Source organism: Triturus cristatus, chromosome 9 (genome assembly GCF_964204655.1).
Source record: "Triturus cristatus chromosome 9, aTriCri1.1, whole genome shotgun sequence".
Classification (NCBI taxonomy): Eukaryota; Metazoa; Chordata; class Amphibia; order Caudata; family Salamandridae; genus Triturus; species Triturus cristatus.
Genome location: NC_140592.1, coordinates 882,850,572 through 882,877,730, shown reverse-complemented (window position 1 = coordinate 882,877,730; position 27,159 = coordinate 882,850,572). Strand labels below are relative to the sequence as shown.

The 27,159-nt window shown below is 48.4% G+C and overlaps 1 protein-coding gene across 1 annotated transcript in view; it reads left to right on the top strand.

The window, feature by feature from the left end:
• The first annotated feature begins 3,525 nt into the window (after positions 1–3,525).
• LOC146799013 (cholesterol 24-hydroxylase-like) overlaps positions 3,526–27,159 on the top strand; it is a 223,506-nt gene continuing 199,872 nt past the window's right edge. Inside the window, exon 1 of the mRNA XM_085626409.1 lies at positions 3,526–3,780. Within this exon, the coding sequence (XP_085482535.1) occupies positions 3,644–3,780 (137 nt within the window). The 5' untranslated portion in view covers positions 3,526–3,643. The remainder of the gene's footprint in view (positions 3,781–27,159) is intronic.

Sequence of the window (27,159 nt, the reverse complement as noted above, 5' to 3'; positions counted from 1 at the left end):
TTCCCCCAATGAAAATGGTCCCTGAAGGTCAGCGTCGGCGGATACACCTATGCTCGAGTGTGAATGCAAGTATGCCTGGCGTGTGCCATCCCTGGACACGTGTTTCGAGGTAGTTGCCTCTCGTCAGCAGGGAGTAGGAAAATGTGTGGGGTTGCTGTGTAAGCTGCTAAAATCGTTATCAGGTCTAGTACCTCTCGTAGCGCGCAGGTGCGTAACCATGAGTCCGTCGACTCCACCGGCTCAAGGGAGCCTGAATATAAAGTTAAACCAGATTGGTCGCACACTGCTACACCTACCAGGCGTGTTCCCCCAATGAAAATGGTCCCTGAAGGTCAGCGTCGGCAGACACACCTATGCTCGAGTGTGAATGCAAGTATGCGTGGCGTGTGCCATCCCTGGACACGTGTTTCGAGGTAGTTGCCTCTCGTCAGCAGGGAGTAGGAAAATGTGTGGGGTTGCTGTGTAAGCTGCTAAAATCGTTATCAGGTCTAGTACCTCTCGTAGCACGCAGGTGCGTAACCATGAGTCCGTCGACTCCACCGGCTCAAGGGAGCCTGAATATAAAGTTAAACCAGATTGGTCGCACACTGCTACACCTACCAGGCGTGTTCCCCCAATGAAAATGGTCCCTGAAGGTCAGCGTCGGCGGATACACCTATGCTCGAGTGTGAATGCAAGTATGCGTGGCGTGTGCCATCCCTGGACACGTGTTTCGAGGTAGTTGCCTCTCGTCAGCAGGGAGTAGGAAAATGTGTGGGGTTGCTGTGTAAGCTGCTAAAATCGTTATCAGGTCTAGTACCTCTCGTAGCGCGCAGGTGCGTAACCATGAGTCCGTCGACTCCACCGGCTCAAGGGAGCCTGAATATAAAGTTAAACCAGATTGGTCGCACACTGCTACACCTACCAGGCGTGTTCCCCCAATGAAAATGGTCCCTGAAGGTCAGCGTCGGCGGATACACCTATGCTCGAGTGTGAATGCAAGTATGCGTGGCGTGTGCCATCCCTGGACACGTGTTTCGAGGTAGTTGCCTCTCGTCAGCAGGGAGTAGGAAAATGTGTGGGGTTGCTGTGTAAGCTGCTAAAATCGTTATCAGGTCTAGTACCTCTCGTAGCGCGCAGGTGCGTAACCATGAGTCCGTCGACTCCACCGGCTCAAGGGAGCCTGAATATAAAGTTAAACCAGATTGGTCGCACACTGCTACACCTACCAGGCGTGTTCCCCCAATGAAAATGGTCCCTGAAGGTCAGCGTCGGCGGATACACCTAGGCTCGAGTGTGAATGCAAGTATGCGTGGCGTGTGCCATCCATGGAAACGTGTTTCGAGGTAGTTGCCTCTCGTCAGCAGGGAGTAGGAAAATGTGTGGGGTTGCTGTGTAAGCTGCTAAGATCGTTATCAGGTCTAGTACCTCTCGTAGCGCGCAGGTGCGTAACCATGAGTCCGTCGACTCCACCGGCTCAAGGGAGCCTGAATATAAAGTTAAACCAGATTGGTCGCACACTGCTACACCTACCAGGCGTGTTCCCCCAATGAAAATGGTCCCTGAAGGTCAGCGTCGGCGGATACACCTATGCTCGAGTGTGAATGCAAGTATGCGTGGCGTGTGCCATCCCTGGACACGTGTTTCGAGGTAGTTGCCTCTCGTCAGCAGGGAGTAGGAAAATGTGTGGGGTTGCTGTGTAAGCTGCTAAAATCGTTATCAGGTCTAGTACCTCTCGTAGCGCGCAGGTGCGTAACCATGAGTCCGTCGACTCCACCGGCTCAAGGGAGCCTGAATATAAAGTTAAACCAGATTGGTCGCACACTGCTACACCTACCAGGCGTGTTCCCCCAATGAAAATGGTCCCTGAAGGTCAGCGTCGGCGGATACACCTATGCTCGAGTGTGAATGCAAGTATGCGTGGCGTGTGCCATCCCTGGACACGTGTTTCGAGGTAGTTGCCTCTCGTCAGCAGGGAGTAGGAAAATGTGTGGGGTTGCTGTGTAAGCTGCTAAAATCGTTATCAGGTCTAGTACCTCTCGTAGCGCGCAGGTGCGTAACCATGAGTCCGTCGACTCCACCGGCTCAAGGGAGCCTGAATATAAAGTTAAACCAGATTGGTCGCGCACTGCTACACCTACCAGGCGTGTTCCCCCAATGAAAATGGTCCCTGAAGGTATTTTAATGTTGTTAAACCACACGAGAAACATGTGCTATGTGCAAGTTTATGTTATGTAATTGTGACGTGTAAAGGTGTAGCCAGTTTTGCGCTGCACCAGCTTTATGCAGCCCTCAAGCTTCCAGTTCTGGGATTTCCTTTTATGGAGCATTGTAGAAATGGGAATTTTATTATTATTATCATTAGTAATACTAATAATTACATTCCTATTCCCATTATATTGTTATTAATAGTAATACTATTAATAAAGCTAAAAATCGGAAAAATAATATTATTATTGTTGTTGATAATAATAATGATAATATTATTAACTCAATGAGTGCTCATGACGAGCTCAGCTCGTCACGAGTCACAGTGGAGCTGTGCTCATGACGAGCTGAGCTCGTCATAACGGCCGCGGCCCGCCCGCCTGTGCGGGAGAATTAATCAGTAGGCGGGGTCCTCGTCATGAGCACAGCTCCACTGTGAGTCATGACGAGCTGAGCTCGTCACGAGCACAGCGGCACCGCGGCCACCTCCCCCCCCCCCCCCCACCGCTGGGGAATTAATTAACCCCACAGGGAAGGGGATAATAATAATAATAACAACATAACAATAATAATAATGCTCATCATTATCTTATTCTACGAGTTATTTCACCAAACCAAGACTAGGAGTCTCATAGTGCATTGGTTTACTAAATGAAAACCCAAGACAGTACACATGGTGTCATGGAGCTTCGCAGCCACCCTACAAATAAACAAAAGTGTTGAACTTGTCGAAAATAATGACACGTTTTCACCTGTATGGGAGAGCCCCCTAAAATCTGCTTAAACCAGTATCTCTCTAATGTAACTAGGATTGCCCAACAAACATCGCAAGTTGAGAAATATTTTGGAAAATAAAAATTGAAGTCGGGTATTTTGTCCATTGAGAAGATGCACTTCCTTTTTTCTGCCACGGATTTACATTTCTTTACACATGTAAATAAAGATTCTTCTCTGTATATGCTAGCACTAGCAGCACAACGGTGAGCCCTAGCATAATGATGTCACTGGTAAGATCGGACAAAACAGAGGCTTCAACGAAAGGTGCCATGCAGCATGCCTAGTGCAGCATGCCTAGTGCTGCATGCCGACGTGAAGTCACATCAACCGCCGTGATTCATTTCATTTGTGAACTGTAGCACTGCAGAGCCTTGCTTTATTCAAGAAGTTGTTAGGTGTCATGTAACCAAAAATACATGTTACAATGTGGGCTATACAACCTCAGCTTACTCGGCGCGGCGGAGATAAAGTAGTGGACCGCATTTGAAATGATACTATTACAAAAGTTGTGGGGTTCCGGTTTACGGGAGTGCTGTTCCTTTAAAGAAATCTCTTTGTAACATTTCCAGGAAGTACTAGAAAGCAAGAGCAAGGGCATCATTCGTAGACGGGCAGTTTGCGAGTCCTCCAGTTACTCGAAATAAATAGGAAACACCCTGCTCTCCACTTGAAAGCAGAAATGGACGCGTGGGGTTTAATTTCCTGGCTCCTGCTCGTTGTGCTGTGTGTTGTAGCCCTCGCCTTCCTGCTGTACTGCTGTTATGTGAAATACATTCACATGAAGTTCGACCACATCCCAGGACCCCCCAGGGACAGGTGAGGCCAGCTTCAAGAGATGTTTTTAAAAGAAAGCAGACGCAAAGGGTTAGTCTGCTAGTGATGCGTTTATAGCTTCACGGGTCCATGTGTAAACAAGCATTTGCAATGCAATAGGTCTCGCATTATAAAAGTGTGAGCAGTTGGCATTGTTAATAATAATGCAACACTAGCTATTGGCATTGTAAATGATAATGCCATTTATTTATGTGTTTGTTTTATAAAATAGATTAAAAAGGCATTGTCATGAACAATGTCAATAGCTGAAACTTTTGCAAAAGCGAGACCTATTGCATTGCAAATGCTTGTTTCAGTACAACAGGCTTTTTTAAAAGTTTTAGTCACTACTCAAAATGAAATCCATTTTATCAGCATTGCCAGTGCTCCTTTATGTTTAATGCCCTAAATGAAACACAATGTTCTAAGCAGATTGCTAAACAGCATCTCCAGCCCCGATCACAATGTCTCACTTCAAGTTGGACAGTGGGCACCCTGTTTTTATGCAGCGCCAAGACGGGGTGAACTAATGCACAGACTGAGGTCTGTCAGCCTCCGGGGCTCAAAGCATTCCTTGCAACAGTCCGCTGTGTCAAGGTATTGCCATGTGTACAGCACACACTCTGCAACAACGAGGGGTTTCAAAGTTGCGGGTGACTTCACAAACTTTCCCAAGGTGTTCATCGTGTTTGGTGACAGCGTATTTATGCTGACAGCCAGAAAACTGTTTGTGGCTGTGTGTGTGGCTGTGTGTGGGTGTGAGTGTTGTTGTGATTGTGTGTGTAGTTGTGTGTGTGTTGTTGTGGTTGCGCGTGTAGTTGTGGTTGTGTGTGTGGATGTGCGTTTCTGTTATTGTGTGTGCTTGTGTGTGGTTGTGTGTGTTAGGTTAGGTTAGGTCTGTTAGATGAAACTGGGGGGTTAATGGCTCACCTATCTGCAAAGTAATAGGGATGATCGATGTCTGGACGTCAAAATCCTTTTTGTTGTCCTTCGTAATGAAGTGCAAATCAAGGGTGGGGCTAAATGGTAGTTGGTTGAAAGTTGCCAAAGAAACCGCCCAAAATGTGGTTTCTGTTAAGGTGAGTTTGAAAAGAAAATAATAATAATAAACGGTTTGTCTGTCAAGCATGAATGCACATGAAAAATATCAAAATAATCTATGAAGTCGGAATGCAAGCAGTGTAACCAAAGGCAGATAGTCTAGGAACGTCGCGCTTGTAATTGAATCCAAGTTACTTAGAGCAATGCATGCTGTAAAGAAAGCATAAGCTTTAGCAAAGCTTGGTAACCGATTAATTAAGGAACATCGTCCTACTAAGCTCAAAGTTCTCTGAGAGGATTGTAACACTCCATATGGAAATAAAGTTTCAAAACCGTCATGTGACGCATCTGCGGGGTACATTTCGTCATAATAGATTTTACATTTTAAAGTCAGTATGTGGCATCAGATACTGAGATATTGGTTGCCGGTAAGGTGCTGTTAGGTGGTATCTCAAATGTATAGGAATAACCGGAAAAAAACCAGTATACTAATCGGCAAGAAATCGAGGTCAGACACATACCTCATGCACGGAATGCATAGGGTGGGGTCCTCCCAGGCAAAGAATCTGGCCTTAATGGGATTCTTAAGTAACTGACAACTCGCAATAGTGGAGGCGGTAAAAACCGGAATGTAATAGCTGGAAATAACGAAATGAAAAGGGTTTAGGAATCTTAAAATCAATTTACAATTAAAACCGCGTGATGCTAATAGGTTAGGGCGAGAGGTACGTCAATCTGGTAGTAGCGTAGCGACGAGGCGTCCTGTTCCAAAATGTCGGGTGATGTGGTGGAACCGAAGAGCTGGCTACAGCGTTTAAATAGGCCAATGGCCGCATTCGTCAGAACAAATTCAATTGAGTGATACGTCGGGGAATGGATGACGATTCGTAAGGGCGTGACTTTAAAATAAAGCTTTCCTAAAAGTAAAACGACTGTGTATTCAATGAAGCTGTTTTAATAAAGGTATCAAAATTCGAATGACATAGAGTTAGGTCACATCTTTAGGGGGACTGACATCAATGAAACCCGAGCAGAGCTAAAAGAGAATTCACAATGAAAGGGTCATGATATTGTGTCGTTCACATGGAAACAATGTATCAAGAATTACCGTGCGTCTCAATTGTGTTGAAACATGAGTTCCTATATAAAAAACATTGAAAATCAAAATACATTAGCACTGAGTATAACTATAAATAGGGCAAATTTAAGTGACAGAGGGGTAGTATAAATAAATACAACAAGAACAAGCGGCCGCGAAACTGAAAGTGATCGCAATCGCGATCAAACATCAAAGCGGCCGTGCGGCCGCGAAACTGAAAGAAAACGAATGCTTTCAGGCTGCCAAATGGTGCGCGCGCCCGGAGCACATGCACTGTAGTTGGCGGCCTGAAATGCACTCGTTTCCACTTCCAAAAGTCGCTTACTATAAGTCTCGCCAGTGCAGCGCTAAAGCGCTGTCTCAGGCGAGACCTAAAAATAAGTTGCTTCAGTCCAGGTGTTTCTTTGCATACTGGAACTTGTAGCAGCTGTTTTACAATGGAACAAACATGACTACAAGTTCCAGAATTCAAACAAAAAACCTGGACTGGATCAGCTAGTTACACATGGGCCTGGGGAATTTGGCAGTGCTATCTGTGTAGCCAGAAATGAGTACAGCCCGTGAATGCGTAGCTGCAAAGGGGCTTGTTTAGTGTCCGGCGCGCGCGAGGCGTTCTAGCCTTCCGCGCTGCCGGGGTGCGCTAGCGCTGACGCGTGATGTCAGACGCTAGCGAGTTTAAATAAAGAGGCGTAGCCTCGACGCGTTAGTCGGAGCCACGTGTGAAACTAAAGAATACTGGCTCCCGTGTCTCTGTTAGTGCGGTTGCGCAACTATGTAATTTAGAGCGTTTAAAACGCTACACTGGCGACGAGGGGTGTCTAGAGCCCTGATGTGCTGCTTTTGTGCCCCACAGCATATATTTTGGCCTCCCATGCGTCCTGAGCCGGAGTGTGCAGCCCCTCCTCATGGTGACCCGGCTGTGCCTGCTGCTAGGTCTGGTGGGGGATACTGCAAGTGCCCTGGAGGCCCATCCAGCCATCGGCAGTGACTCTGTGTGCGCCCTGGTGCCCCATTCTACAGCCTGTAAGAGGTATGTCTCGACCAGGCGGTACCGCGCCTGCTCCACGAGGTGCCTGACGACGACTGCGCCCTCCACCGGATCTGGCCTACGCCGGGTGAGATCGCCTAAGCCCATGAGCGCCTGAGGAGTCCCGCGGATGACGTCTGGAGGTAGGCGCGCCCACCGGTTGGTGTAGAAGCGCGAGGGAAGTCAACGCGCAACGCCCAGAGGGGGTGCACGCCTGTTGGCCTCGACGCAGAGGAGAGGGAGCCAGCTTCCACCGCGTGCTGCGCACGTACCAAGATGGCGTCGATTCCCGCCACTGAGCCGTTTGCCGTTGACGTTGCCCCGTCGTCCCTTGCCCCGCGCTGGAGGGATTGGACAGACCGTCTACAAATCTACTTCAAAGGGGCTGGCATCGCGAGGGAACGGCTCAGAGCGCTGCTGCTCCACCTAGGAGGCAAAGACATCCACCGTATATACAAAACTCTCGTGGAAGTCACGCCGAAAAGGTACCACACACTGCTGAACGCGCTCAACGCCCATTTCGAACCCATGGCGAACAGAGACTATGAAAGGTTCATCTTTCATCAAGCCAAACAAGAGGCGGACGAGTCCCTGGATGCGTTCCATGGCAGGCTGAAGGAGTTAGCCAGCACGTGTGGGTTCCGTGACCAACAGGAAGAGATCCGAGGGCAGATCATACAGGGGTGTTACTCGTCCAAGCTTCGTGTCACCGTCCTCCAGGAAGAAGGAAAGCCCCTGGCGGACATCCTTACTCTCGGACAGTCGAAGGAGCTATCGCAAGCGAGGGCCTCGCATATGGAAGCAGCCCTACATCGCCCTGTGAAGACGGAGAAAGTGCAATTGGCGGAAGCGGTGAACGTAGTGCGGCCGAAAGGAAGGCAAACCGGAGGGAAACGGCAACCGGAGGCAAAGAAGAAGGACTGTGGGTACTGTGGGGGCCAACCCCACCGCATGCAAGACTGCCCGGCAGAGGGAAAAAGTGCGGCGCCTGTGGGTAGATAAACCACTTCGCGGCGGTGTGCCGGTCCACCAGAGTCAAGAAGGAGGCGGCCAATGCGGTACAGGAAGAGGCAGACAGTGAAGACATGGACGACGACACCGAAGAGTACCCAGTCCATTATGTGTTTGCGATCCACCAGCCACAGAAGAAGAAGCGCAGACTTCCGAAATGTCGCATCCTAGGCCAACAACAAGAGGTAAAGGCGCAATTGACACTGGGGCCTCCATCGAGCTGATGGCTGCCAATGTCTACCACCAACTGCGGGTCATACCCCCGCTGCTAGAGGTGAAGATTCGGGTGTTCGCGTACGGCCAGAAGACGCCCATTCCCCTCATCGGGTGCTTCAAAACAGAGCTACAACATGGTGAGAGGAGCATCAACACCACCGTCTATGTCACGGAAGAGGGCAGCGGGATGCTGCTGAGCGGGCAATCGGCCGAAGAATTGAGACTGATCTCGTTTGCCATGGCTGTCCTGGAGGAAGAACTGGATACCATCATGGAAGAGTTTGGAGAAGTTTTTAACGGCATCGGGTGCCTGAAAGGAAAGGAAGTATCCTTACACATCGACCCGTCGGTCCAACCAGTGGCGCTGAGGCACCGGGGAATTGCTTTCCACCTGAGGCAAAAGGTCGAGGAGGAGCTGGAGGCCCTGGAGAGACAAGGCATCATCGAAAAGGTCAGTGGGCCAACCCCGTGGGTATCCCCGATCGTCATCGCCAGGAAGCCGAAGCAGCCAGGACAAGTCCGCATCTGTGTGGACATGCGCCTCCCTAACGCCGCGGTCAAGAGAGAGCGACACCTGACGCCCACCATTGATGACATCCTGAGAGAGCTGAACGGGGCCAGGTGATTTTCGAAGATGACCTATGGTCAGGCTATCACCAGCTACCACTTCATCCGGACTCGAGGTACATCACCACATTTTCCACACATGTGGGCCTCAGACGGTATCGGCGCCTGAACTTCGGCATCTCGAGTGCCGCCGAGGTATTCCAAAATACCATCAGAAAAGTGCTCAGTGGGCTCCCCGGCGTACTCAATGTGAGCGACGACCTGCTCATATACGCGTCCACCATAGAGGAACACCACCAGCGGTTGAGAGGGGTCCTTAAAAGGATTCAGGAGTCAGGCTTGACCCTGCACCGGGAGAAGTGTCAGTTCCTGCAGAACAAGATCAGTTTCTTCGGGTACACCTTCTCGGACCAAGGGGTGGCCCCAGACCCGGACAAGGTGAAGGATGTCCAAGATGCCCCAGCTCCGACGAACATCTCGGAGGCCCGGAGTTTCCTGGGCATGGTCAACTTCTGCGGCCGCTTCATTCTGGACCTCTCCAACCTCACCAAACCCCTCAGGGAGCTGACCAAGTCGTCCACCACGTGGCAGTGGGGCCCGGAACAGGAGCAGGCGTTCCAAGCAACGAAGGCGGCCCTGTCTGCGGACACTACTCTCTCGTACTTTGACCCGGCAAAGCTCACCAACGTGGCGGTCGACGTGAGCCCGTTTGGGTTGGGAGCGGTCCTGACACAACTCCAGAACAACGAGGAGTGGGCCCCCATTGCCTACGCCAGCCGGTCCCTGAATGAGACAGAGCAGCGTTACTCGCAAATCGAGCGAGAAGCCATCGCCATCCACTGGGCATGCCGGCATTTTCACGTGTATGTGTATGGACATCATTTCACGGTAACAACCGATCACAAGCCACTCATTCCTCTATTCCAAGGGTAGTCCTCGAAGCCGCCACCCCGGATTGAAAAGTGGATACTCCAACTACAAGGGTACGACTACCGGGTGGAAAACAAACCAGGGGCCACGAACCCGGCGGACTATCTGTCACGGCACCCGCGGAAAGCCACAACAGAAGAGAAGGAGGAGGCCGAGGATACAGAGGAGTACGTCCGGTATGTGACAGAGCGGTCACGACCCCTCCCAATGAGCCTGGCCGCGATCATAGAAGCCTCAGAAGGTGATGAATGCGTGAGAGCAGCGGCGGAGGCTGTCAGGTCGGGAGATTGGAGGACAATCCAAGCCTCGCTCAACAGAAGGACGCCCCAAGCCAAGCTGACACTGGAATCATTCTTGAAAGTGAAAAGTGAGCTGTCCGTTGACGCCCAAGGATGTCTTCTGCGGGGCCCGAGACTAGTCATGCCAGCCAGCCTCGCTCAACAGGCGGTGGACCTCGCCCACAGGGGACATCAAGGAATGGTAAAGACAAAGGGCAGGCTCCGAGCCAAAGTATGGTTCCCAGGCATGGATGCGATGGTTGAGCAGACGGTGAGAACCTGCACGTGGTGCCAAGCCGCAGGACAGCCGGAACAGCCTCACCCGGTGGCGACCGAAGATAACCCCCTGAGACCGTGGGAGTGTGTGAGTGCCAACTTCGGACATCTCCCCGATGGACGGTATGCGTTGGTCATCATCGATGATTTCACCAAATACCCAGAGGTCGAAATTGTGGGGAGCCAGACAGCCACTGAAGTAATAGCGAAATTCGAGAAAACCATCGCCACTCATGGCATATTCGGGGTGGTCAAGACCGACAATGGACCGCCATTCCAGGGGCAGGAGTTTGCAGAGTACCTCAGGAGCTGAGGGATCCATCACCGCAAAGTAACACCAAGGTGGCCCCAAGCCAATGGAGAGGTGAAGAGGTTTATGAGGACACTCAACAAAACCATTCACATCGCCATGGCTGATGGATCTCCTTTGGAGAGAGCGATATACAGTTTCCTGCGGGAATACCGGATGACCCCCCCATGTCACAACCGAGGCAGCGCCAGGAACAGCCACCATGGGAAGAATCGTAAGTGACACGATCCCACACCACCCTACTTGGGTTCCGGCACAAGCCTCAAATGAAAAGACCCTAGCCAATCGGATGCGCTCGAATGACCACGCCAGGCAGCGAAGGGGAGCTAAGGAGTTCATGATACAATGGCAGGATCGAGTGTACGTGAAGGACCGCTACCCAGGCAGCAAGTTCAGACTTCCTTTTGAACCACAACCATGGGTTGTCACCCGCCGGACAGGCACGATGGTGACCGCTCAAAGAGGAGCTGAAACGGTCACGCGAGATGTGTCGTTCTTCAAAAAAGTCCATCCAGGAACACCTTTACGTCCTGGGGCCGAGCCAGAGGGGCCGACCCCGACCCGCCGAGCGGAGATCAGGAGGGGGAGTACGGTCGGAGTGAGGATGGTGGTTCCCAGTCCATCCCAGCCACCCCGGGGGGTAACCCGCCTGGCGGCTCCCCAGCCCGGGCAGAGCCTAACACCCCAAGGCGCAGAACTCCCGATGTGGCCCTTTCCAGAGGCGGCCCATCCTGCTACAACCTGAGGAAGAACCCGGCACCGTCATCCCAGCTGGCGGACTATATGGTGTAACCTGTAAGGACTGGCAGACTGGTAACAGACTCATCGTTGATTTTTCTGGTCCTATGTTTTGCTTAATGTTTATAAAGGTTGAAAGGAGTGTAGTGTCTGGCGCGCGCGAGGCGTTCTAGCCTTCCGCGCTGCCGGGGTGCGCTAGCGCTGACGCGCGACGTCAGACGCTAGCGAGTTTAAATAAAGAGGCGTGGCCTCGACGCGTTAGTCGGAGCCGCGTGTGAAACTAAAGAATACTAGCTCCCGTGTCTCTGTTAGCGCGGTTGCGCAGCTATGTAATTTAGAGCGTTTAAAACGCTACAGGGCTCAGTTCTGGCTTTTTAGTCCCAACTCTGTATGCTGCGACTTATAGACCCATGTTTATGTTTACAATGAGTCGAGTCAGTGAAACTGGAAAAACCAGAATGCAAAAAATGCTTTTGGATAAAAAACACACAGTATAGGATAACAAGCAGTCATGAGGGAACTGTTTGTGATTTATCGGTGCGCTGCCGCTATATTGTACATTCTGTAAAGCAAAACTTTTCTTTCTAACAGTAAGTCACAATGTTGAGATGCGTTTTTTTCCCTAGTTAAACCGCCTGTATGCCTATCTCTCACATTTTCTTATCCATCACTTCTCTAAGTACTGCTTGCATCCAGTGGTTAATTTGTAAACTAAAAAGTGCCGGGGCTCTCATCAGGAGGCAGCGCTAACAGGAGAAATGTGCTGGTGCAAACTGCCTCCTGACTAGAGCCCCGACACTTATTTTTCTGGAGAGAACTTGGCCTAATGGCTAGAGATACCGATTTCGGAGCTGGTGTACCAGGTTCGATGTGGGCGTGGCTCAACATCCTGTGATTCTGTGGAAATCAGATGCCTTCTAAATAAGTGTGTCCTTAACTGGTGCTATAAGCGCCCGTGCGGAGGCTGAGGTGCTGGGGCACCGGCTCAAATTAAGCACTGCCTGCATCCTATAAAGCGATAACCGCACCTTGGAGGTCATCACGCACAACATGGAAACACAAAACTCTCCCTCTCGGTCTTCCCCCCTACATTGGCGTTATCTACATCCATGCGTGATGACCTGCCCCAGTCTGTTTTTTCTATGATTTTTTTTTCCTTGGGAGTTTTATACAGCGCAAACTTGACCCAAAGGTATCGGGTATGAGAGCACTTTACATGAGCACAAGTTGCTTACAATAGGACACAATCATTTTTGTTAGGCACGGGGAGATTAAATGATTTGCCCAGAATCACACAATGTTGTAGTCTTGTTTATTTCATTATAAAACGACTGCAATTCCCAGAAATTAAAGAAAAACACTGGACTGGAGAAGCACATCACTCATGGACCTGGGAAACTTAGCAGCTATGAATACATTGCAGATAAAATGCCATTGCACTAGATGCATTTATATATTTTAGTGGGGCAGTGGTCTATGTGCATGTTTTTGATCGTTCTTTTTAAACTTGGGTGATAGTCTCCTGGTCCATTACTTTAATCTGCAAACGAAATCAGAGGTGCAAATCTAAAAGATATGTGATAATTTAGTCCTGCCAAATTTCCCAGCTTCATGTGTGATGTGCAACTTCTGTCAAGGTTTTTCCTTTGAATTCTTGCAGTCTTATTTATTTAATTGACTACAAGTTCCAGAATTCAAAGAAATAAATCTGGACTGGAACAGCACATCACACAAAGACCTGGGAAACTTGACAGCTATGAATAATTTTTAGTTTTTATTGTAATCTGTAGCATAGCTCTCCATAATGGGTCACACGTATGTGTGTCAGTCCCCTTTAAAACCTCGTAATGTAGTACCATAGCTGCCAAGATTCCCAGGTCCATGCATGATGTGCTGCTCTGGTCCCGATTTTTGGTTTGAATTATTGTAATTGTAATCCTATTTTATAATAGAATAAACAAGACTACAAGTCCCAGATTTCAAAGAAAAAACATGGACTGGGGTAGCATATCACAAATGGACCTGGGAAACTTGACAGGTTTGAATTAAGATCATACTGCACTCCTTGACTAAGAGTTGTCACCCCAGAGTTAGTCCACAAGTATTCTATTTACATTTACACAGTACTATCACTGATGCGGCTCGAAGCTTTGCAGCTCTTGATCATTTTTAATTTAATCTTGGTGGACCGTGGGCTTATGGTGGGTATAGAATGTGTAGGTAAGTATAATGTATTTACCAGAAAAATACATGCAACTACATTGAACAGAAGGAATGGATTCAAAACTTTCTCTTCTGTCCTGGACCAATTTATGGCATGTGAAGGTGGAAACGGCTGGTTCTGCACAGTAAAGCAAGTAGAAGAAGCGGAGATCAACAGCTGCATTTATTCATTTGCACCAACATGCTAATGGGAGGCAAATATAAAGCACTTACATGGAGTAATATGACCTGTACACATACCAAGGTGGAGGGGATTACAGTTTTCAGTTGCTCTTGGGACATTTCTGGGTGCCTCTGTATGACTGTGGGCAGACATCGCAAAGAGCATACATTTTCAATTCTAATAAATAGCCCATTCCCAAACTAAGGGGCTTATTTATGAGGGGGTTGCTTCACGTTTGCACCACGCAACGTTGTACATGCGTGACGCAAACTTTTAAGTCAGATTTTTTTAAGCGACTCAAAGCCACGCAAAGCGCTGAGTGGCTTCAAAAATCTGGAGTAACACAACTCTGACCTGGGAAGGCATTCCATGGCGCATCCCCAGATTTAAAAGAACTTGTAAACCTGGGGATGCTCCAAAATTTTACACCTTCCCAGGGAACAAATACCTCTATTTCTCTTCATTTCTTCCTCTTTCTATGTGTTCTGCATTCTGCAGCACACATAGAGGAATATGCCTCCCAGGATTGTTTTTGTGCAGGAGGGTCCCCCTTTCCTGCACAAAAACAATCCTGCATGCAACACAAGCACAAGGGCACCAGCACTCTCCCGCAGCAGCTTCGTTGTTGTGCAGCTGCCGCTGCCCCTGTGGAGGTCGGTGTTGAGGCCCTCCTCCACTCGCAGGCTCCTACCTGCGCCTCATCCATGGTGGTCCAGTGGGAGAGCCTTGCTCTTCTGCTGGTCCGCTGTAGTCTGTCTCTCTCTTTTGTGCCCGTTTTCTATCTTTTGTGCCAGTGTCTTAAATCTATCTTTTTACTGTCTGCACCTCATCCTTGTGCCTGTGTTTTCTTCTTCGTATTGTGACCTCTGCATCTCGGTCGATTTTGCCTGTTTTGTCTTGTTTTCACCTGTGCCCATTGTTCTCCATGCCCTTTTTCCGTGGCTGCTGTCCCCGCGGCTGCTGTCCCCGCGGCCCCTTCCCCCTGCCAGTTCCCGCCTCCCAGCTGCGCTTTCCTCCCCCTTCCCTATTTAATGGCTGCTGCTCCTGGGGTGACTGAGCTAGACTTCTGACCTCCAGGTCAGAGACCTGCTCTCTCCCCCAGCAGCTCTGCTGTTGTGCAGCCGCCACTGCCCCTGTGCAGGTAGGTGTTGAGGCACTCCTCCACCCGCAGGCTCCTGCCTGCGCCTCATCCCTGGTGGTCCAGTGGGAGAGCACGAATGCTGTTTAGTCAAATATTGATTCCATAAAGAATTGTATTGGTCACCTGGCCTCATTAAGTAAGTCCTGTAAGTCAACATCCATACATTTTTATTGGGTCAGATATAGAAACATTGGGTGGTAGGAATTTTGTTGGTCCCCACAGATTAGAGAACTTTCTCTCACAAAATTGTAAAGAAAATGTGTGTTTTAGCCATTGTTTGAGGTTTGCAAGGCCTTCTAGATAGAAAAGCATTAAGGGATCCACACTAATCAGACCACCCTGGACTAATTTGAATGTCTAGTTACCAGAAATGTCTGGGTTTGGTAGCTTTTTTGTGTGGCGGGTGAGCTAGGACCCAAATCTTGCAGCTACCGACGTGGTGAAAAAGTGTTCATTTTACTGGGTGATATGTGATGTTTCCATGTTTCATTTTGGATGTTTTATGTTCCTGGCGGTAGGCCCAGCCACAAAAGTGGGCAACAATTTTTATACAAAGACATTTGGAAACTCAGAATAGTAGCACCATTGGTATTATCAACTGGAGATTTCCCTCACCCCTGACAATACCACTTTGAACATTCCGTTAGTTAAGTTTGTGGCCCGAGCGGCTAAGAAGCGAAGTCTGGGGGTAACAACATTAGGTGTGTCCCAGCCATTAGTTTAAGCACTTAATTGGACTGCCCGCTGGTGCCACAGCATATTATGGCAAACTTCTACAGTCAACTGTCTCAATGACATGTTGCTCTATCCACACCGTTTCAGTGCCGTATACCTGATTTTATTGCTTACTGTAGAGCTCATCACCCAGGAAGCATTTTTTGCACTGTGGGGATAGCGTTGTAAATGGACTCTGTGCCTTATGCAATTACTGATGATGCACTAAGCCTATTTATGTCTTAGTACTCAAAGGGAGCAACCAACCCCTGCACTTATTTTCCAGTGTTAGTAGCCTGCTATTTTCCTTTGCACTGCACCTCGCACATGTTTAGCACTAACCAGCATAGCTTGTTTGCTCCTGCCTAATTGACTTATGTTGTCTTAATGTTGGTTTGGTTGTCACGGTGTCAAGTAGCTTGAGTAAGCTAGGTTCTAGTTTCACTAGGGAACATTAAGCTCCTGCACCTTAGTTCTGCTGATAAAGGTCTGCTGCCATTTTATACATTGCACTCTGCACTTTCTTTTTATCAGTCTTTGGAGCAATTGTCTGCACTTGCTAAGCAGATGCTAGTTCCTTGTGGCATATTCGGCTCTTGTGCCCACATCCTGTTGTTAAACGTCTGCTGCTATTCTATACATTGCACTTTTCACATTGTTTTTATTAGTCATTGGAGCAGTTGTCGCCTCCAGTGGTACTGAAAAAAATTAAAATGTTTGTGAGTCATTTTGATTTGTAGGTTAACCTCGCTCTTATGACTATCGATTGTAATGGAAAGCTTTGAAAATCGTTTGATTTGGAATTTTAACATTGTTAGCGCTATTATAGATTGTAATGGTTTTAAGTAACCAAAACAATAAACGTATTATTATTATTAACTGGATTTTGCTTTATGTTTGGCTTTTAAAAGTCACCTATTGTTCAATAAAAAAGCATATTGTGCAAAATGCCTTCTGAATCACATGGTAGTATGGGTAACCACATCTTCAGAGGTGTACAATAACCACTGTTCCTAATCTTATCTTGTGCACATTTCAGAAATATATAGGTTTCCTTCATACCCATGTCTAATTCATTGGATTTCATCATATTAATTGCTGCGTGGTTAGTATACGATGAAAAATCATTATAAGCTCCAGCTCAGTTTTTAGGTCTCGCCTAGGCAGCGCTTGCGCTGTCTCGTTGAGACATGCAGTATACACTATAGTGTATATAAGCTCCGCCCACTCTCCACTAATCTCCACCCATCATTGTCATTGGTTGGTGTCTTAACTAGTGGCTTCTGATTGGTTGTAGGCTTGTTAGTCCCTCCTTATGATGGACATGTCTTCATTTGTGTCCTTCCACAGCTATTGGCCCCTTTACTGCACAGACTACTTTCTTCCGATGCCTTCTCACAACCATTGCCAATGCTTGTTTAATTTGTCTCTCCCTACAATGCTTGTTTTATTTGTTTCTCCACACTCTGAGATCTCTGTTTAATTATTTAGAATTAACACAGCCCAAGTCTCGCTTTAATTATTTATTATTTGTATTTTATGATTAATAATGCGAGGACCTTCTTTTAATTATTTATAATTAATACACCCCCAAGCCAGGATTGAACTCTGCTCTCCAGCTTCAAAGTCGGCAGCCTTATATGTTGCGCCACCGCTCCTCGCTTCAAGACAAGCCCTTAAAGGGATTTATCTTTGTTTCCATTGCGTGCATTTCACAGTGCCCCGGGGGCACAAGCAGAAACCTAATAGAGTGCTTCTCTATCACAATGCACTTTTTGGTCCCCCCGGGGCACAAGCAGGCATCCACTTCAGCATGCCTAAGCAAGCGTGTGAGGAGTGGATGCGTGTGTGTGTGTGCGTGCGCACGCGAGGCTGTAGGAGTGGAGGGATGGTGAATTTCGCGACCTCAGCTCTGGCTGCGTCACTGAGTGCTGCAGCGCTACATTGTTACAATTGCGGTCTCACTCAGCCGCCTGCCAGCTTTAATTAATTATTTACCGGGCTACCCGTGGTGCCGTGCGCCAGGCTGTCTGAGTCAGTCACTGACTGACACAGCCCACACTGTGCCGATAAAACATAGGAGGTGCAGGGGCCTGCCCATTAAATCCGGATGTGACCTCACGTGGTCCTGCACTGCAGGAAGTGAGGTCACCAGAGAGTGACATTCAATCGGTCTCGCTTTGGAACCTGATATTTCCCTTCCTGCAGGCTGATACTCCAGAAATGTTTCTTTTGTAAATGCTCTGCCTTCTGTGAATTTTAAAAGATATGGTATTGTCCCACTAAAACATCTGCTGGAAGCTCCTTCGCGAGTAGAACAGCAGCAGTGTGTGACGCAAAAGTCTCACGTGTCCACGGGCATGCTCAATAGCAAACTGACCACCATACAAAATAGGACGCATGCAACATAATTTCACGAACAAAACATTACCGGAGATCCCTGGCTTTTTGGAAAAATCTTACAGGCGTTCTTGAGTCATAAAACATTGCAGTCCGTATTCTTACATTGCTTCATCTTTTGAGTGTTTCAAATTATGTCACTTCGACTTTTTGTTAGTTAAAGATCAAATATTTCGATAGGGAGTTGTTTACACCATGGCATGCTCAGTGACAAGACAATGGACATTTGTATGAAGACATTTGCTTCTCCGATGTACGTCAGAGTGACAGGATTGCTTGCCCAGCCATTTTTCAGGCTACCGAGGTGGGACACGTTTTGGCACGTTCTTCTCCTTAGATGAGATGTGCATCTCCCTGCAGTGTTCATTCCTCGGCCGCGAGCTGTCCCTGTGATGAATGGCTTGATCTCATGTTATTAGTCATCTTTCTGACTGGGTAACCAGGCTGTGTACACGCCTTCGGGCGGGATTGCTCGCATTCTGGAGAGAGACTATAAACGAGGGCCAGGTCATGGTGGGACCGAAGCCTTCAGTATTTAAAGTGGTAGTAACACCTCAAAAAATAAATTATTGCAATGGAGCTTGCCTGTAATTATTAGGCACTTATTTATATATTTCCCATACAATGTATATGTCTGTATAAAGGTAAATGACACATGACATGACAACTATGACACACCTCAGTGCACTAGCAAGGGTAACATGAAGGCGCAGGGAGTGCCTGGTAGTGGATTGAAGCGGCATCAGATGGACTCAAGACGGCGCAGCCTTGGTACTTGCACGCTATTTAATTGCATCCCGCTGGGTGGGGGGCTACCCAGACAAGGGGAGGTTGGGGGTGGGTGGAAAGAATCCACACGTTCAGGAAACCAAAACAAGACATTTGATATGGAGTGTAGGATGTAAGAAGCAACACGGATCATGGGAAGGTGGGATATTGTCGGAAGAGGCAAGGAGGACAATGGAAGGGTAGTGGTCGGGCAAAAAGAGGCAACAGGGACAATTGGCAGGTGGAAGTGCCAATACAGACAATAAAGGGAGTAGAAGGAAAAGAATCAAGAAGAAAGAAAAACCTACCACAATCACAGCTGAAGGACCGTAATCCAGATGAAGCAATCAGTACTTGATCTGTGCTCCTGCCGAGAGAAGAGGAAGTGAAGCTGACTCATGCTGCCAAATTAGAAGGCAGCAAATGAGTGTGACAAGGCCTCGAATGAAACTCAACGGCCGGCTCCAAGCCCTTTGTAACACACACTGGGGCTTATTTATTTAGTCCCTGGCACCGCCTGTGCCTTAATTTTAATATGGGAAAAAGTGACGTGCTGGTAGCGCAAGGGGCTTATAAATAAGCCCCTATTTCTCTTGCAAGGGCGTGAGCATGCACTAGTGTATGCGCTGATGAAGGCAAGACCTAAAAATGCGGGTGGGAATCGAGGATGCAGCTGACACAAACGCAAGAATCGAAAATGGCCCCTCGCTGTTCTCTTGGGTAGAACAAGAGAGAAACAATTGTTGTGTAGGGGACCACTGACACCCCCTCCCTCACCAGGTCTCTGTGGTGCTGCACCTTCTGCACTAATGATAGCCACGCACCTGAAAAACCAGAGGGTTGTGCCCTATGTCTTCAAGATGGGCTCATGGTTTGCAGGCACCAGCTGTCCGCAAAACTCACATACAATCTGCCCTTGTGAGCTCTTCTAGTGCAGGGATTTGTTTGTTCCCTAGGCAAGGTGACATGTTCCTGCTCTTCTCGTTATGAGGCCATATTTGATGCTTTTTGGGGATTCCCAGCACCCATTAGCTGCCATTGCCAAACATAGTCGAGGCCAAGCATTTACAATGCATTAGGTCTCGCATTTACGCGAGTTTGAGCTATTGACATTGCAAATAACAATGCCTATTGGCATTGTCATTTACAATGCCAATAGCTCCCTATATAACTTTCTTCATATAAAACGACCAGCAGAGGTCAGTAAAATACCAGAATCACTTTGCCACTCTCTAGATTCCAGTGCTTAGAAATTGTCTTCCACGAGCACCCGTAGACAATAATATTTTTTTAAAATCTTATATTTTCAGTGATATGACCACCGAAGGCTCTGATGTTATATTAAAAACAGAGCTTTGGACTATACCACTTCCGGCTGAAAGGCAATTTTTCTCTCCATGTGTTCCCATACCTGGCGTGTCATGCAGTTTGGTGCTTACTTTCCATCCATGTTAAAGAACAGGAGATGTTTCAGCACCCAGGCTAATGTGCTGCATAGCTTAATACATATAAGGTCCCAAAGGCGAGACCGATTGCATTGCAAATGCTTGTTGGCTTTGGGTCTCATGTGTTTTTGGAAAAACCTTTAAACCCTATATATCCTTGCATCCAGAAGGGTCTGATGGAAGTTATGCTATATTCCTTTTTGTAAATTGACCACAGTGCCAAAAAATGACAGATGAAACGTTGTCACCAATAGCTATCTTTTCCTACTCATTTTTATTATTTTTCTATTTTAGCAATTAGTTTCTTTTCTGTTTTCCATGAGCGTGCTACCTAAATGACCGCATACTGAATTTAGAATTTTGTCTACTTTTAAAAAATGTATAATTTTCTGAGATCATTATTGGGTTTCACAGCTGTTTCCACCACAAACCGCAAGTAGTTTGAAAACACAAAAATTAGGAAAAATGCACTACTTATTAGAAAAATGCAAACACAGTGGTAAACTTTTGGTATTGCTCTGTTTGTTCCTGAAAGCTGGGAAGATGATGATCCTGGCACCTCAAACCTTTCATTGATGACATTTTTAGAAAAAAGCATGTGCTTTCTTGCTAAACACTCCCCCACCCCCCTCCCAAAAAGAAAAGAATTTATGAAGGCTTCAGCGTGAGCTATTGCAAACATCCATAAAGGGCTTAGCACCGGGGAAGGGAAGCCATAACTGTCCAGTGGTTAATCTCCTTTAAAATGTTTTCCAATGTTATAAAAACACACATTTCTCAAGTGGAGTATCGTGCGCCGAAAACTCTGTGTAGTAAGGTAAAAAATATATATATATTTAATGACTCCTTTTACAACAGCTTCTGCTCAGTCGCTAATTTCTTTTATAAAGCCCCAATACCTTGTGTTCTCGGACACTCATGACAGGTGGTTTATGGTTCAAATCTGTTTATTGGTATTTCATCTAACACATACTCTCACCTACATCCAGAGGCTGGTGAGGCAGGATGGGTGGCGGAGGGAGCATGAGGGAAGAATAAGGGGACGGAGGCAGAGGGGGACTCAACATGGATGGGGAGGAGATGGGAGTAGGAGGGGGTAATGGGCCCCATGGTCCTAATCAGGAAGCTGTAGCTCTGCAGGGAAACACTCCAGTAAATAAGGGTGACTTTTCAGGAGGGCTAGTTTGAGTCCGAGCTCTCCGTGTGTTGGAATTCACCTCCCATTAGGCGAAGTACCTGGAGGTAGCGGGGGCAGATGAGTTCTTGATACTCTTGAACTAAGAAGCAAAGACACGGTCCCCACATTTTATAGAAACGTGGCATTGCTCTTTCCACGGAAGCTGTGAGTTTCTCCATTGCCACTGTATCCCAGAGCCTGTGCAGCCAGTCTAAGTGGACTGGTGTGGTGTCCGTGGCCCATTTAGAAGTGATAACTTGTCTTGCTGCAGTGAATGCCATCATTATTGCTATCCCTTTGTCTGAGCACAGTGGCTAGGTCAGTTGGTTTGGAAAAACCCAGCAACGTGTAGCTAGGGAAGAGGGGTATGTCGGTATCAAATATCTTGTCATGGTCTCTTAGTACGGCTTCCCAGTATCTCTATTGTTTGGGGCAACTCCAGAGCAGATGGGTAAGCATGCCCGGCTGGCCGCAATTACGCCAGCAAGTGCTTGGGGAGTTGCATTTCCATTTTGCAAGTATAGCAGGGTTGTAGTACCAGCAATGGGCAATTTTCAGTATAGATTCCTTCCCCGTGGCATTGAGAGAAGAGATGCAGGCTCTGTGAAGTATGTAGGTCCATTCCTTCAGAGTGAATGTATGGTCCATTTCCTGTTCCCAGTGTCGCTGAGCTGGGGATTTACTGGTAGTTTTGGGGTTGTTCAGAAAGGCGCAGAGATTGGAGAGCAGTCATTTGTCATCAGACTTACTAATCAGCCATTTTTCAAACTTGGTCATCAGTCTGTAGACATGTGGGCGGATGGAAGTCTGAGTCACTCAGTGCCTAATAGCTCTGTATTGCCAGTATTCAGTGCTAGGGAGGCCATAGTAAGACTGGAGTTGCAGGAATTTCATTACACCCCTTGCGGCCCGACTCCTAACAGACACACCAAAGTTCAAATCAATCTCAGCCAAAATTAAAAAACTGCATTGGCTGCTGATCAGGAAACTGACTCAATTTAAGTCTCTATGTTTGGTTTTTAAAGCCCTTCAGGGAACCGGTCCGGAATTCTGAAAACACTGATTCCGCTGGTATATACCAAAAAGAGCACTGCGGTCATCAGGCGCAAAACTCGTGACTGTTCCCTGGGTGAAAAACGCCAACTGGGGTACCAGAAGCTTTATAGCTAATGCGGCCAAATCATGGAATGCTCTGCCACTATCCTTGAGAAATATGACCAATCTTTTGGCCATCAGAAAAGCACTGAAAACATGGCTGTTTTCTAATTGACCTGGTTAAATTCCCACATCCTTTTATCCCGCAGTAGGCCTGCACACAGCGCCAGGACACCTTCGGGTAACAGTTAGCGCTCTATAAATACCACTAACATTAACATTAACATACATGCTCCCAATTCATTTGCAGGTAGCTGATTGCCATATGTGGTATTCAGAGCCAGTGTGCACCGGAAGGAATGCCAGGTTTCCTATAATGGGCATGAATGGGGAAGTAGGATTAGACAGACCCTTAACCTCCATAACTCTGTCCCAGGCTGCTATAATTGCCCGCGTGATGGGTGATATATAGACTCCTGTGGGTCTGTGTGTGCTTTGGGAAACCATGGGATCTTCCATATGTGGATCCCTGCAATGATCTGGTCATTGAAGCACCAGTATCTTTCAGTAAGTGTTCTGTTATATTTCACAATGTATCTGAGTTGGGCACCTAGGTAGTAATTGGCGAGGTGTGGGATACCCAGACTGCTGTCGGCCAAAGGGAGGTACGATATGGATTTGGCCATGCATGGAAATTTCCCATCTTGTATATAAAGTTCTATCATTTGCTGCAGCTTACTGAGGGGTTTTGTGGTGGGGAGGCTCAGAGGGAGAGTCTGCATGACATACAAGATCTTAGGTAGCAACGTCCTTTTCATAGCTGCTATCCTTCCCACCTAGGAAAGCCCTCCTGCCCGCCATCCCTTCAACTGTTTGTGTGCCACAGTGTGGAGGTCAGTGAAGTTTCCCTCCACAGCTTCTAGGATTGTGGATGAGATCATGAGCTCCAGGTAATGACAGATGGTTTAAATAGGTTATTTCCCAAGCAGGCATTGATATTTCCACTTGTGGGCTCATTCCTCCAGAGGTCCTATGACTTCCAAAGCTTTTTGGGTCAGAGCCAGCTTAGAAGACATTCTGAGAGCTCAAGTGGTCAACAGCATCAACTTCCAAAACGTTCTATTACAAACCAATCGTTTTTTTTTGTCTTTTGTAAATTTGCTTTAATAAAGCTTTAGAGAAGTTTTTGGTATTGACATAAAATGCAGATTTTCCAAGATTAATTGCTTTAAAGTCCTAATTTCTTTAAAAACAGGCGGTATTATCTCAATTCCGGTCAAGCAAATACTAGCACATCACTGTTATTTTCCCTCCTTTTGATTCTGGATACTATTTCCTTGTTTTCGTTTCACATTTTCACAATCAGTAGTGCCCCAATCAACACTGTATTTAACAGGAAATTGGGAAAGGGACCATGGTCTTCGTCCTTGGCTTTGTCTGAATTTTCTTTGTTTTGTATCCAGTAATAAGATCAGAGAATTCTACAGCATCAAGAAAGAGGAAGAGATAGAGGCTATGGGGGCTATTTTTATTCATTCACCTGTGTAGTTTACATTAGTAGTCAAGCAAAACAGTGCTGCTGAATATTGTGGTTCTTTCATTCCTCTTTGTTGCTATCACTATTAGGCTGGAATAGAATAAAACAGCAAGAAAAACAACATGATAATTGACTCTGTGTATTTAATATAATTAGGACTTTCCCACAATAGCGCTTGGAATTGCCACATTTCACGGAGTCCTACTTACAAATAGGAAATCTTTGAGGTCATACAGTACCTGCTCTGACCACTCATTAATGGTCCTGAAGCGTTCTGAACATTTTCACATGCGATTGCCCTTGTCCATATTGTAGTGACGGTGCCACCCGTCCCACGCTTTACATTGTAGCAAAACAGACACGCACCCTGAGGGCGGGCTCACCCGAAGGTATAAATAAAGGAGCGCAAGACCGCTCGGGGTCTTTGGCTCACACTTATAATGCCGCGTGTTTGTCCCAGTTATTGCTGCGATACAACGCCAGAGGCCTAGCCTCAGGGCAGCGCGCGTCCAGCCAGGCCTGGATGCCACATTGGTGACAAGGCGGGTCCCACCCGCGCCTCTGCCGTGCCTCACCTGTTCCAGCCGCCTCCCCTGCTGTCAAGGTGCGCGGTTTGTGGCCTCCTCGGTTGTCTCCACGGCTGTGTCACGCACAAGACGGGGAAGCATGTCCGCGTGCTGCCCCAGCGGGTGCCCACCCCGCACTGAGGAATTGCCATGGGACGAGTGCTGTCAAGCGGGTGCCTACCCTGCACTGCGGAAGCCACCTGAGGTCGTGTGTCGCCCAGCGGGTGCCCACCCCACACTGTGAGGCCGTCGCTGGATCCTGTCAGCCATGGGAGACCTGCTGAGGGCAGAGGCAGCCGAGCATAGCTGTCGTCAGTGCCGTGTGACGCAGGTGAGACGTAGCCTGCTCAGCACGCGCGCTCCCCCCTTGGCTGAGGACAATGCTCACACTGCCATGTGGATGAGCCTGTTGCCCTGGGGACAGGGCTCAAGTGCACCCTTGCGCTCCGTGCGTTGAAGTAGGAGTGCCTGGGCAAATAGGACGCCCTGGAAAGAAAAAGCGCTGGCAAGTGCAAATTCCTCGCCACAACTACAAGCACTTTGCAAGTGCAACTGGACACCAGTCTGTCCCTGCTCACAACGCACAGCAGTCATAACCCCAGCCCAGCCGTCTTCCACTGTTGGTGTAGCCGTTTTGAAGGACTCACCAGGAGAGTATTGCACCGGGCGATAGCCCAGTGAGAGTATCAGCAGGCGAACATGAGCATGCTCAACGCATATGGAGCTGGTGCCCCTGCGGCGCAGCCGCCGGTCCCACAGCAGGTGCCTCTGCATGCACCACCACACCCAGGACATGCCACGGCGGCCCCCCTGCCCCCATTCAGCGAACTCGCAGGTCCGGCCAATGCGGCAGCGCAATGGAAATCTTGGATCGGCCGCCTAGACCACTACTTTGTGGGCATAAGAGAGACAGACAAGAAGGTAAAAAGGTCGCTCCTCATGTACTACAGAGGGGGAGTGCTGTATGACCTGTTCAAAACACTGCCTAACACAGGGGTGGATGACAACTACGACGAGGCGGTGCCACAAATAAACCCTGATTTTGAACCATTCAAGCTCCGCTAAGCAAGACAAGGGGAGGCTGAGACCATAGATGTATTCTATGCCCGTCTGAGGAAGCTGGCGAGCTACTGTGCGCTGTATGACCAGAGGGAGGAAATCAGGGTGCAAGTCATACAAGGATGCCGCTCGGTGACGCTGCGCCGCCTGATACTCAGGCAACCAAGCATCACTCTGGATGAGATCCTAGTGCTCGCCAGGTCCCATGAGCTGTCCAATGCTCGCGCGGACGAGATGGAGGCAGCTCTTAACACGCCCACTACGCAATCGGGGACCGCTCGACCTCCAGTGATAAAAGAGGAGAGAGTGGACACTATTCAGAGACGACCAGCGACACCAAGAGGGTCAGGAAGGCTGCCACAGAAGAGCGTATGTGGTAACTGCGGTTTGGATCATCCGCCAGCTGGTCGATGCTTCGCAAGGGGAAAGACCTGTTCTCAATGTGGAAAGCTCAACCACTTCGCGAAGGTGTGCTGAGGAAGAGCGATAATGAAACTGCGGGGCAGCGTGGACCGTCAACGGCAGTGAGACAACTGACGCTGGAAGACCCGTTGGAACAAGTGGACGCCACCCTGCCAGGGTTTGGCCTAGGTGCAGATGACAATGACGTCGTTATAGTGTCATTTGTGAGTCGAGAAGTTCCGAGGCATCGACCACCACCCATGTGCACCATCACAGTGGCAGGCTCCTCAGTGAAGGTGCTCATAGACACTGGGGCATCAGTGAACGTGATGGACAGCGATCAATATGAGCAGTTATCACCGTGACCCCCGCTCGCACCCTCCAGGGCAAGAATATACACCTACAGTGGGACGGAGCCACTTCCCCTACGAGGTGTCCTGGAGGATGAAGTCGCCAGCGAAGGGCACCGCCTCCACACGCGGTTTCACTTTACAGATGGAAAGCGAGGGACGCTCCTCAGTTGCCACACGGCGGAAGACCTGGAGCTGGTCTTTTTCGCCAACCAGGTGCATGACCTGCACGCATTAGACATCCTCCGAGACTTTCCCATGTTATTCGAGGGACAGGAGTGCCTGAAAGGAAAGCTATTCAAACTCCACATTGATCCAACGGTCAAGCCCACAGCCCTGAGGCACAGCATGGTGCAGTTCCACCTACGCCCTCAAGTGGAGGAAGAGCTACGAAAGTTGGAGCAGTTGGGCGTTATTGAGAAGGTGTCAGGCCCCACCCCGTGGGTGTCACCTTTGGTTGTTGCCCCCAAGCCAAAGCAGCCTGGAGACATTTGACTATGCGTTGACATGCGCCTTCCTAACAAAGCTGTGAAGCGGGAACTACATCTCACGCCCACCATGGATGACATAGTGGCAGGCCTCAACGAGGCCAGGTGGTTTACAAAACTGGACCTCAACGACGGCTACCACCATCCAGATAGCAGGAACATCAAGACATTCTCCACCCTTGTGGGGCTACGTCGATACAAGCTGCTGAGCTTCGGGGTATCCTCCGCAGCGTAAGTGTTTCAGAACGCAATAAGGTAGACACTCACGGGGTTGCAAGGCATCATCAACTTGAGTGATGATATCCTAGTATTCTCGAAGACACTAGAGGAACACCACGTACACCTCAGAGACACCCATCAA